The following is a 12,680-nucleotide window of genomic DNA, read 5'->3' as shown; positions in this document are numbered from 1 at the left end:
AGTTCTACATGCAATGTTTCGCCTCCATTCGCTTGCAGACAACCGTTACGTTGCATTTTCGACGAAGCATGCCTGTTTTTTTTTTGTTTTTTTTTTTTGCAGGAACTGTTCTCGTGACAAAGTGCCCCTGTCTGCACCCCGGCGACGTGAGGAAGTTCACCGCAGTGGACGTCCCGGCCTTGCACCACATCAGAGACTGCGTCGTGTTCCCGGCAGATGGCTACAGGCCACACCCCGACGAAATGGCAGGCAAGCATGCAGCGAACCGCCTTTCTGTGGAAGGCGGTGCGCTTTCTCTGGACGCCTTTAGTTCGGCCGCAGCCGCGCCCTTTCATTACGCGCACAGCACATGGTCAGGGCTTACTCGGTCACCCCGTGATAGACTTTAACTACGGTTACAGTGCTGTCAGCCGCGCCCACTTACGGTCCTCCATAGTCGGCGTCGCATAAGACTATCTCTGGCTGTAGAACTCGGTGCAGCGGAACAGAAAACGCGGCGAGCGTATTTCTTAAGAAGAACTCTAGTTTGGGCTAGTTGGTTCATGATTCAACAGGAAAATGGCGCAAAAGACGTGGACAAAAGAGACAAACACGACAGGACCAGCTGGTCCTGTCGTGTTTGTCTCTTTTGTCCACGTCTTTTGCGCCATTTTCCTGTTGTATTTCTTAAATCCGCGCACCGTCGGCCGCACTCAACAAGCGCGTAATTTTAACAGATTTTTCATTCTCCTCTGGGTAGGGGCTAGTACTGTTGCCCCGAAGGTCTCACTGATTTCATCCTAGAGCTTGTGTATACGTGTACTTTGCGTGTCGACAGCAGCGCCGTAACGCACAGCGTAAACAGAGGGGCAAGCAGTTTCTGGCGCACCCTTAGCGCTTTTCCACGCAGTCTGACAGAGTGCGGCAGCTCGTGGCTATAAGCGCAGGCAAAGCCGCACGTGGCGTGCGTCAGCCATAGAGCCGGGAAGCGCTCTATGGCTGGGCAGGGAGAAAATAAAAAAAGCTTGCTCATTTTTGTACTCTCCGTCGGGAGATGCACGCGTCTTGCGCCCCGAAAAGCGCCCGCTGTCGAGGAACAGAGAGCGGATTAGTTTTATTTCATATGGCAATATACGAGGTGTTCGAGCAAAAACGGGTCTCCAGATGAGCATTGTGTTTGCACTAGGCGTGGGACATACGATAAATGATTTGTTTTGTTTTTTATTCGGGAGGGTAACGAAGTGGGGACGAAAAGACTGCTGCCAGGTTTAAAGCGAAGTGAAGGGGATGGCTGATGCAATGGGGAGCCATCCAGGCGAAGAAAGGAGCGAGAGAGGTAACAGCGGAGATAACGAAAAGGGCAGAAAAAACAAAATTCCCTTCACCCGTTGCTAGCTCTTGAGGCCCCATTGTTTTTATTAGCCGTTTAAATTTTTTCGCTAGCTTAATTCCTGAATGGTTGTATAAAGACCACTCTCTCAAGCCATTGATAACAAAGTTCATTACCACCCTACATATGTTCAATTTCGTGCATATTGGCCTGGATACTGTGACTGCAGCACTCATTTCTGCAGCGGCTTTAAAAGTAGCTTGCTATACTCATATATATTTGTCTTGGTGCTGTACGCGTGGTGTTTCTCTGAAAAAATTGGGGAGTTGCGTAGAGTGAATAAACTAACTTCAAACTTTTTCCACCGCTTGTGAGATCGCATCGTTTTTTTCTGCGATAAGAGCCAAGCGAGCCAACGCGCAAGCAGACGACAGACGACTTTCACCGCTTCTTCGGCATGTCCTTCGGACACCGCCGAGCAGCGTTTTTTTTTTCGCGCGGAAGAAAAAAAAAAGGCACTGATGTAGTCACGTGGGAGCAGCGAGCGCCCGCCCAAACTGGTTTGCCGGTGTCCGGCGCCTCTTTCGATTAGAACACAAATCCGTTCCGTTGCGGCCGCGGTTCCCGGCTCCGTCGCCGCCGCGCCGGAGAGGAGACCGGCTGTGAAAATCAGGCCTGAGAATGTGGCCGGAGCAAGGGAACCAACAGTGGACACCCTTTAAAGGGCAACTGACTAGTGTCAGGACATTTTTGAAAAACAAGCCCACTGCACAGATGAGGCATCGAAGATAACCTCTGCAAAATAATATTATGCCATGCGCGCCCCGAAAAGCTATAAAAATTCAAATTAAACCCCGCTCGTTATTTCCTTCCACAAGCAAACCTCCTCGTCCTCTACTCTGGCTCCCGAGCCTTTGGTTTGACGTCATACGGAAAACTTCCGCTAAAGGCATTCCAATGGTGCGTCGTTCTGACTGACGGGCGAAGGGTGGGCGTAGCCGGGGCGTCGCGTCGTCTGCTTGTTGCGCGCACGCTTTCCGCAGCGCCTTCCGTTTTAGCACACGCCTACGCATGAAGGAAAAAAAAAACTGAGGAGGGAGCGTCCGGCGACAGCCTTGAACCCCAGTCATAAAAAGTAAAAAATAGTAAAACGGAGAGAGTCGGTACCGCCCCCCCGTGATCACGCCACGAGAGCCCTCTGCGTGCGCGCTCCCTCAGTTTTTTTTTCCTCCATGCAATCCCCCCAAAACAAGGTTTTAGTTGCTTGTGCCAGTTCCTGTATGCTTCAGCGTTTTCTGTGCGTATGCCGTGTCGTGTGACTAGGGCGTTTACCTCGCTCGCACACTCGACAGCTCTGCACACACACCGCTTATCGTTCGTGCATCTTGTCTAGACCTTAGTTTCGTTGAACAAGACCGACTCCCGCGCCTCCGGTCGTAAAACGATGGAGAGGCCTTAAAAAATAATGAAAAGGTGGCTTGCTAACTGGGGTTGACAAACAGATGTATGAAAGGATGCGCTCGCTAACAAGTTTAGGTGGTCGAGCCGATCGCGCCTCTTGATCGTTCAGCGTGCGGAGAAAATGCAACGACGCTGTTTCGTCGTTGGATGCGCACGCAGCGACTGGAGTCGAACCACGATCCGGCTCAGATTTCCAGGAGATTATGAGTTGAGTCGTGTCTGGCTCCAACGCATCGGCCTTCCTGACACAACGGTAAAGAATGTGGTGGTTTGCGGAAGACACTTTTCTCCGGACGACTACGTCCACGACCCAAGCAACTGAGGAGAGGAAGGACAAAGGAAAAAACGCGACGAAACACCGCGAGGGGACCCAAAGAGCAAAATAGAGAGGGCTTTGGGAGACCCGCCGCTCTCGCTCTCTCTCCCCCCCCCCCCCCCCTCAAATAGACCCGGTAGCAAAAACCAAGAAAAGAATTCTTTTCAAGGCGGGGCCACGACGTAGACATGTGACGCACTCCACCAGACAGACACCACGCCTCCGGCTAACATCGGAGGAGGAAGGGCGATTTTCCCTTGCGGAGCCTACTCGACGAGGCGCGCGAGAGAAAAATCTCGAGGAGGGAACGGAAGGAGAGGAGCATGGCGAAGTACCTTGATAGCGATGGCTGTAACTACGCTATTAAAGAGCCTTTTAAAAAAATATATGCGGCCGCGCCTTCCGGGGACGACGCCTTGCTACCAGAGAGGTAGAGAATATTTTCGACCAGAGGGTAGTCAGTTGCCCTTTAAGCTGCGAAAGCAATAAAGCGGGAGCTTGGAAAGGAGAAGCCCTTATTAAGAGCTGGAAATTCGTTCCTATAAAATCGTGTACTCAAAGTTATAAAAAATCAAAGCACGCTCCGGCTGCAATAGAATGCACTAATACAAGACCAGGAACAAAACAGTGCTTCACCGAGTTCGCAGACGGGGGTCTTGACGCGACAATACCTTCTTCTGCCCTATTTCTTGAGCGCCCTAATGCCCATGCACCGTGCACCAAGGTTCGCCATTCATTGGCGCTCAGTACATTCGACAGCGAAGCAGTATCGAAGCGGCAACGGTGAACCGTGCGCACTCCCCTTCAGTACGGCCGCGCGGCAAACGAGGCAAAGTGGAGGCGCGCTCCTTCGTACTGACCGTCAGCCGCGAAACAGCTGAATGGCGCACTTGAAGTTCTTCAGACGGCAGAACCATAATCAGATGCTCCGCAGTCTCTCTTCCCAGCTCGTCGCAGGGCTCCGGAGCACAGGTGGTTCGTGATAAGGGATGGAGAGGGAATATGAGAAAACGCCCTTGAGGAAGAGAACTGAAATGCAGGAGCAACCACCTCCATTTCATTAGCTAATTTTGCTGCGTACATATTAAATACAAACTTTTTGCAGGTTCTGACTTGGATGGAGACGAGTACATTGTCATATGGGACCAGAGTCTGCTCTTTCCGGGACCCAACAAAGAGCCCATGATTTACGGGCAAAAGGTTCAACAGCAGCGTTCCGAACTGAGCCTGGTAAATACGGAGACGATGGCTCTCATTTTGCGATGGAAGTAGAATAAAATGCACGGTGCACAGAAGCCAGCTACGACTGCTTTCTACGAGCTCTGATGTTAATTTACATTCAAGTTGCACGGGGTGGATTCCGACATTTAACCGTTCCGGTTCTACTCCTTACCACCTTTCAGAGGCTGAAATTGCTCATTACGATCAACTTTTGTCTTCTACTCCTTCCAGGTTGACGGCATGGCACAATTCATCTCGGACTACATCAAGAACGACAATGTTGGCGTCATGTCCAACGCACACCTAGCAATGGCCGATAAGCTCGAGGACGGCGTGTTTTCGAACGAGTGTGTGTCCATGGCGAGAAAAATCTCCACCTGCCTAGACTTTGCGAAGACGGGGGTGGCCGCCGTGTTGGAGAAGCACGAAATCCCCCAAGAATACCCGGACTTCATGGAGAAGGGATGCCACAGGAACACTTACCGTTCTAACCGGGTTCTTGGCCACCTCTACAGATTCCAAAGGTTCCTGGAGTCCGTTGTCAGCACCAGCTTCAGCAGCCACCTAGTCGACGGCAGAAGCAACAAACCGCTGCTGGCATTCCACGGCTGGATGAGCTACAAGTGCGTTGCGGAGGAATTACTAGCGGCGTACGAGTCCGATATGGACTGCATACTCAAGCAGTACGGCATCAAGACTGAAGCAGAAGTTGTGTCCGGCTTCATCAACGACACCTCCAGCTTCAACAAAAGCCACTACGAAAAGAAGAACGTCGAAGTTCTCGTCAATAGGCAGTACCGTGCCATAGTGGAATCAGCAAGGGAGAGATGTTTTGAAAAAGTTGAGGAGGCGTGTAGCTTGGAAAGCGCTCTCTTTCCGCACGAGAAAAGGAAAATTCTGCTAAGAATGGCATCCGCATGCTTCATGGTGACGTACTCTAATGCGTACAAGACCTGCTGCAGCTTTCCTTGGATATTTTCGGACGTCATTCTCTTGGTCATGGAGAATGCGTCTCTCCGCGACATGCCGTACAGGCAAGGGAACCTTCTGATCACCCGCCTGGACAGTCAGCTGCCTCCTGCTTCACCCCAGTTGTCTGCCAGAAGCATTGCCCTTGAAGTTATACTGAAATGGGCTATAAAGGAGGACTTACTGCTGCAAGATGCTGGTGTTCGCTGCGCCCGCATCTGTCGACTTTGTTTGGAGACGCTCTTCATCAAGTCTGCAGGAGCTGAAGACGCTAGAGCTAGTGGCAAGGGGGCGCCCTCTGCTGGCGAGTATGTGACATCCTTTCTCCGTTACGTTAGCAGTACTTCTGTCGTCTTCCCCCAATGCGACGCCTGCAGTTGGTCATCGCAAACACACACGCTCACAATGGCCGCGCTCAGGACATACAGCATGCTATCAATCTTCTGCGATCTGTGCCATCTGGGCCTCCCTTGCGATGCCAGACTGCATGAGCCTGTGCAGGTGATTCAAGAAGGCAACCCCGTGCGCATCAAGGTGAGCCCTCTCGACCTCGTTCGTTTTGTCCACTTACTGGCGCACCTTGCAAGATGTTCGATTATATGTTTTACGTGTAGAAATCATGAAATTGCGTGCACGGTCGTCGCTACTGTCTCACCGGCAGGCGTTGGAGAGTTTCATAATACACATATTACGCGTTTCACTGAGGCTATACTTATACTTGTGTTAGTGCTTGTGTTTATACTTAGTTTTTCTTAACAAATAAATAATCGTCCAACTCAAGAGATGAAGCGTTTAAATTGACGGCGTGTTTCTTGCGTGGCCTCTTGGAACTTTCCTCATGCAATCGCTTTCACATGGGTCCATTTCGGTCAAAGCCCAACTTAAAATTGCTCATACAGCAAATTTCGTTCAATATATTTACCTGACATGCTAAAATGTGTAATACTCCATTGTGTTGCACATCAAAAATCGTCACGAAGTTCAAAATCCCAATACAGAAGTTCATTGCTCTTTCGAAGTTCTGGAATCGTTATGGGAAGTGTCTTAAACAAAACAGACTGTGCGAATGTGTGTAGTACCAGTATATTTCGAGTATACAACCTTTGCAGCATCGTGTCCTGCATTTTCAGCCAAATGTTTTGAATATTGAAAAATTGCAAGGTAGTGTTACGGAAATATTGAAGGTAACGGTGCATTCTTCCGATATGTAGCAAAATCTTTAAAAAAGTTTTTTTCATCGCTCGCATGAAGCAGTTAAGACTGCCATGGAAACCAATAGGGAACGTTTTTGGCGATCGCAAAAACCGTTAATGGCAAAAAAATGCACTCCTGTTGACGGCAGATCTGCAATATATTGATTTCATGGTGAAATCTTGCAATATATGAAAAAATTGCGTTCATAAACTCTTTCGCGTTCAAAAAAACTTTTGTCCAGAATTGTTGGGTATTGTTGTTGACTTGTGAAACAATAGATTCTCTACATTTCTGACCACCGTCAAGGTCAAGACAGTGTTCAGTGTTCTATCCCGTGCACCGTGTGCACGTCTGACAATAACTGCATGCCCTCTTCTCTTTCCTTCACATCCTCTCCTTACCTTTCTCTGACCGTCAACGTCGTGCGTCTCCGAAAGCAACATGGGTAAGCAGCCCGGTACGCAACAATTTACGTTTAATACTGTAAGTTGCATAGATATCCAATAGGTACTCTACGCTCCGATATATACCGGAACTGATAAGAACAGATCGATATAGATACGCTCCGGCAAAAGAGAAACCGAACTTCCCATTCGTTTTTGAAACTTCTCTGGCCCTCTAGCCGCAGGTTGCCTAACGCAAAACGTAGTACGCCCGTTCAGTTCTACTCAGCATTCATGTACGCCCTCTTGAACGAGTACCTTTTTTTATTTTTCTTACTTAAAGCCAAAATTTTTCGCCATCCTCTCAGCCCGGTCCTTCAGCTACGTAGTGGCCTTACAGCTGGGCACATCTTTCAGCATTCGGTAGCGCCGACGGCTCCTACATTCTAAGGAGGCCCGTACCCGGTTGGCAGCATGTACCCTCAACTCATCCATTGCCGATAGCATTACGGTTGGTTGTTACCGCTACTCAACAAAACGATAGCACGTCCTTTCCTTTGTTCTGGGAAGAGTCTGCCGCGGCGGCTGCTGCAAGAGACTGCTCGCTGCGCCGCAGGTGACCAGTCCGGGCTTCCAGGACATGTTGCTGCACAGTGAAGACGAGGTGATCGGCCTGCTAGCAGTCTGGTCTGGCGTGCACGAAGTTCGCATTCGGCGCGGCGTGGACCGCGGAGGCGGCCGCTACATCGTCGTGTCCTCGGTCGGTCGGGACTGGCAGCGCTGGTTCCTCGAGGAGCTCCTGCTCCAGCCCTGGCTCGCCACCGCCATCGAGAGGCGCAGCCTCGAACAATTCATTAGCGCCTGACTTGTCCTTCTCGCCTGCCGCCGCCTGGGCGCGATGCTGGTGCCGCGCCAGACTGTAAGTTTTTCATTAAACATTCACCTAACCCTTTTTAACCTTTGACAGGCTAAGCGACAAATTTTGCAATTTTTAGCTTTAATATAAAGAACCTTGGGGGGCTTGAAAGGGGTGGGGGGAGAACTCTTGGGTAATTAACCCATTGACTATGGCCTCGCTGCAGTTCCTACTTGTGTATTTCTGTTTCTTCTGTTTGTGTTTTTATTGTAGCAGAAGCTAGGTGTACTCTTGTCGATTTAGCCGGTGCCAACTTAGCGGTGGGCACAATATTTCAGAACGCCGCTGCCGCGCGAAAATTTTATTTTTTTAGCCGCATGGACTCAGCTTGAAATAGTGTGTTGCAGTCATCTGTACGAACAAGTGCTGATTAGAACCTCTGAATTCTTTGATTCATGCCTGGCGGCTGTATTCTTCACTCCGAAAGATTGTGCGGACACCTGTACTTTTCTGTCTTAAAGTTCCTGTCTTCTCCAGTGTGTCTGTAATAAATGCTCTGTTATCTTTTCGCATTGAATCTCGTTCTAATGTGCCAAAACTTTTTCCCTATTGTCTCGTCGAATCGTTCGCCTCCATACCCGAGCCGGCAACTGTTGTTTCAGTGTGCCGCAATTTCAGTCACAATTCCTCCGAAATAGAATCCCCGCACAGTGGCCTCCACCACGATGAGGATATCCGAGACCCTTGTTGGGTTTGGATGCCCCCCCCCCCCTGCCTTGTGGATTAAGGCAGCTCGCGGTTCCCCTGCTGCCTAAGTGGATTAGGCAGCGACCTTCCAGGACCGTGGGACCATGGTGGCAGCGGCGAAGTCAAAGACCGCCGAAGGCCGAAGATGCGGCGACGATGGCGGCGTTCCGTGGCCGAGTCGACCCTCGGGTCAACGAACAGAGTGGTGGTGTGCTGAGTGAAAGACAGCAGTGTTTAATTACTGAGCCTCTACCCTTTCCCACCGACCGAGCTGCGACAGTGCCCCCACGGCCCAGCGCCGCCCCTGCCGTGGGCGGTATCAACAGTATCCACAACGGTCCGCCTGATTGGACACGTCATTCTTCGAACTAACTATTCCCCAGACAGACATTTACCACATGGTGTGGGCCTGCCCCTCCAACCCTGCTATCCCCCCTCACCCCAACCCAACCCGGGAGGACTGGGAGGCGACCCTGCTCGGCTGCTCTGACCTGCAGGCCCAACGGGCCTTGGTCGCGCGAGCCCGGGCGGCGGCCGACGCCACTGGGGTCCCGAACTAGGGACCTCCACCTAGTACTTGTAAGGGCTGGCCCCCTCTGGGTCAGCTCATGCAATACCTCCAGTAGTGCATGTGTAAATAAATGTTTTCCACCACCACCATCCCCAGACAGGGATCTGGGGAATCCGTGCGTTATTTAACGGGAGTTGTTTTGAGGACTCGAGAGCACTCCTGTTGATTCCTGAAGACGTTCTCTTTCACTGAGGTTCATTCTCAGTTGCTCTCTTTTTGTAAATAATGTAAATATTCCTGCATAAACTTCTTCCTTCCTTGTTTTCTACTCGTAACCCCGTCTCCCGCCTTCCTCGTCCCTTCTCCGGCCCGACCACGCTCACCCGATCCTAATAACTGGTTGCCAGCGGTGAGATAGAATCTGCACCCAACAACCCGATCGCTCGATGAGATGTCCATGTCAAGTCACCGGCTCCAACGGACCCCGGCAGCTACGTGATTGATGGCATCAGCTACGCTTCCGAAGACCGAGAAATGGACGCGTCAGGTCACCGGCTCCAACGGACCCCGGCAGCTACGGGACTGACGGCGTCAGCTGTATCTCGGCAGGGTGAGTGCCCGATGTTTGCCATTCGTTTCGCCGGACCGCACTAGCACAGGCAGATGTTAGTAGTTGGAATTTGTGTTATCTGGGAAATGAAAATTTGGCAGTTTTGTGTTTTGTTCGCTTCAAGCTGAGGCTTTTGGTTTTAGAGGGGATTCGCGGCACGAAGTGCGTTCCGCGATGGAGAAGTTCAAGGTAGAGGACCTCCTTGAAATTTTGGAAGAACTGGGCATATCAGTAGGCCCCGCTAAAACGAGAGAGGCGATTCTGGATGTGATACGGGCGGAGGAGGTGACAGTCGAGGAGGCAGACGAGACGTGGGAGACGATTGTGGAGCGAAAATCGGAGAGAGAAATGCGAAGGCTTCTCCAGGAGAGAGAGAAGCGAGAGGAGCAGGAAAAGCGAAAACTCCGTGAGGAGAACGAGAAGAGAGAACTGCTTCAGCAGCAGTAACGGCGAAGGCTCCGAGAGGAGCAAGAAAGAGAATGGCAGGAGCAGTGTCGTAAGAGACGCGCTGAGCTCGACGAACTGCGTAAACGAGAGCAGCAGGAGCTAGTGCGTAAGACTCAGTTTCTCAGATGGCGAAGGGCCCGAGATCGTCTGAGGAGATACCGAAGAGGCGAGAGCTTCAGGACGTTCCTCGAAAATTTTGAGCAGATATGCACAGAAGAGGAGCTCGATAAGGGCGAATGGTCGATGATGTTGGTGGCCGTTCTCCCTGGTGACGTTGGCGGCGTATTAGCGCGCCTGTCCGACGAGGAAGTAGACCACTACGAGATAGCAAAGAGTGCCCTATTTCGCTTCTTCGGCATCAGTGTTGAGGTCGACTGTAAAGGTCGCAATGATGGCAGCGGGCAGCACTGCCATCGGAGTGTCAGTGACCAGGCAACGAACCCCGCTTGGTCAGTTATGGACACAATAGTTGCTCACAAGAGCAGTGACGGGACAGCATCAAGCTCAGAAATAACTGCCAGCTTGGCAGGAGCAGGGACCGAAAGTATAGGTCTAAAGGCAGACAAAAAGAGTAACAACGCCGCCAGTCATAGCAAAAGCACCAAGAGTGTTTTGGTAGCAACTGCAGACAGTCAGAAAGAGAGTGACATGGCTGGTTCTAGCGCTGAGACAGTTGCCGCTATGGCAAATGAGGCGGAGGTTCGGCGGAAGAAATACGGTACTGAGCTTGTATGCCGCCGCAATGAAAGACAGCTTTCCGGGAAAGAGCGCCACGGAGAGTTACCAGATATCAACGTTGAAGCGCCAAGTCAGAGCGCAGCGTTAGATATAAAGAGCGATGCCAGTGAGATTGTCGCTGGAGTCCAGAATGTTGATGACGCCGCCCCAAAACGCCAAATTCGGGACAGCGAGCTGTTGGGCTCAGAGGAAACAGCAGAGGTCACGGGAGCGAGCGGTTGTGCAGGTGAGCTGTCGTCTGGCGCTCTTTGCAAAGCGCAATTGGATTCGCTGCGCGGCGAGAAAAATCGCAAACACGTTGGGCCTGCGGGAATTGATGGCACGACTAAGGCGAGGGCCGGCAGCTTAGCACCTATTGGCCACGCGCGAACTTTCGACAGGAAGCGAAAGTCAACGGGTGAGGTTTCCGGAAGACGGCCACGCGTGAAGACAGCTGGTCCGAACACCTCTGCAAGAACGCAAAAAGCGCGGGTCAGGCTTTTGCATTTGAGGACCCGGCGTAATTTGTCGAAATTGCCACCGCGGCGCTCAAAAGTTCGCAAGCGTTGCAATATAGCCCAGCAGACTACGCGTGCGCATGCAGGGCGTAAACGACCTGCTCCATCGAGAGACAGCACAGGGGATTGCAAGGCATGTGACGCGGGCGGCGAGCTAGGGAGAAGAGTGCACGGTCGCCGCACAAAAGAGCGCCACAGAGGACCCGCGAGTCGGAGGGGGACGCAGCATGCAGGGTACCAAGAGAGGGGGAAGCGCCGTTCTAGCACAGGCGGAACTAATCAGCCCCGCAGGTTTTTGGAAACCTTAACTGGAAGCCCGGCCGTCCGACCACGACCGCGCAGGGCGCGGCTGAAGAAAAGGAAGCAATGGATTCCTTGAATCACATGACGGTTTCCAGGTGCATTCCAGCACTAAGCACTTTTGTATTTACTGTTTGCTTTTCCTTGTATCCATTTAATCAACTGTAAAAAGAAAAATGAAAGCAAACCAAGTTGTCAAGTTTTATGCCTGAGTGCATTGTGCATTTTTTGTTAATTTTCATTGTAGTCATGTAACCCTAACGACGCTTATTTTTAAGTAATCTTTGTATGGCGCAGTTCTTTGTAGCGCGAACGAGTTTTGTGAGATGAGGTCTCATCCGCGCGTTTATTCTGCCATGTTTGTTCTTTGACGGCATCACTCAGTTGAGGTTTGATGCGAATTGCCGTGCAGCAGGCGTTTGTACATAAGTTTAGCTGCGCTGCGAATTGTGATAGTGCCCGCTGAGGCACGAAGGTACAGCGAAGTAACTCATGGGCGAATGTGGCGTAGTCCCTCGCGTAGGTGCTGCGAGATTACTTCGAGCTGTAATTTTGTTGGGTCGGTTTCGTGATTTGGCACGTGAGCTTAAACTGCTCCGATTATTGCGTGCTAGTGTCCGCTGACACTCAAGCACGAGCGAGGCCACTTTTGGCCATCAAAGTAGATGGCATGAGCTCCCAGAGAGGCTACCTTTTCAGCCGAATTTAGCTTTGCAGTACAGTTTCACTTCTGCAGGTTTGTTGTGCAAGTTTCGCACATTTACGACGTGTCTGCTGCGATGCAGAACGCAACGAAGACGACATGGGCAGCTGTAGCAGCTGCGAATAGGAATTAGCTTGGGGCAAAATTGCAAGCCTCTGTCTGACTTCTCGGCTGATTCCTGCCTGCCCGGGTGACATCGAGAATCGTTTCAATTTGTCCGACCGATTCTAGACCCATTCTAATTTTCCTTCTGTTTCTTGAAGTGTCATGCATTATGACAACACTTTGAAGAGGTCCGAACACTTGAACCGTGCACTGGCTACGCACTTCGTATTCGTTCAGGAAAATTTTGTTTCATTTAAGATTTTACTTAGAGGGAAGTCTGATTAATCAGTTTTCTTTTGTTTTGGTCTGGCGG

At 51.1% G+C, this 12,680-nt stretch overlaps 1 protein-coding gene across 1 annotated transcript in view; it reads left to right on the top strand.

Moving 5' to 3' along the window:
- Positions 1–7,718, top strand: part of LOC149351270 (uncharacterized) — a 34,342-nt gene extending 26,624 nt beyond the window's left edge. Inside the window, exons 6-9 of the mRNA XM_089580557.1 lie at positions 103–249; positions 4,192–4,316; positions 4,539–5,810; positions 7,470–7,718. Of these exons, the coding sequence (XP_089436683.1) occupies positions 103–249; positions 4,192–4,316; positions 4,539–5,810; positions 7,470–7,718 (1,793 nt within the window). The remainder of the gene's footprint in view (positions 1–102; positions 250–4,191; positions 4,317–4,538; positions 5,811–7,469) is intronic.
- The last annotated feature ends 4,962 nt before the right edge of the window (positions 7,719–12,680 follow it).

Source organism: Amblyomma mixtum, chromosome 3 (genome assembly GCF_055824585.1).
Source record: "Amblyomma mixtum isolate Tamu chromosome 3, ASM5582458v1, whole genome shotgun sequence".
Taxonomy (NCBI): domain Eukaryota; kingdom Metazoa; phylum Arthropoda; class Arachnida; order Ixodida; family Ixodidae; genus Amblyomma; species Amblyomma mixtum.
The sequence above is the reverse complement of the archived record's forward strand: the minus strand, read 5'-3'. Positions and strand labels throughout refer to the sequence as shown.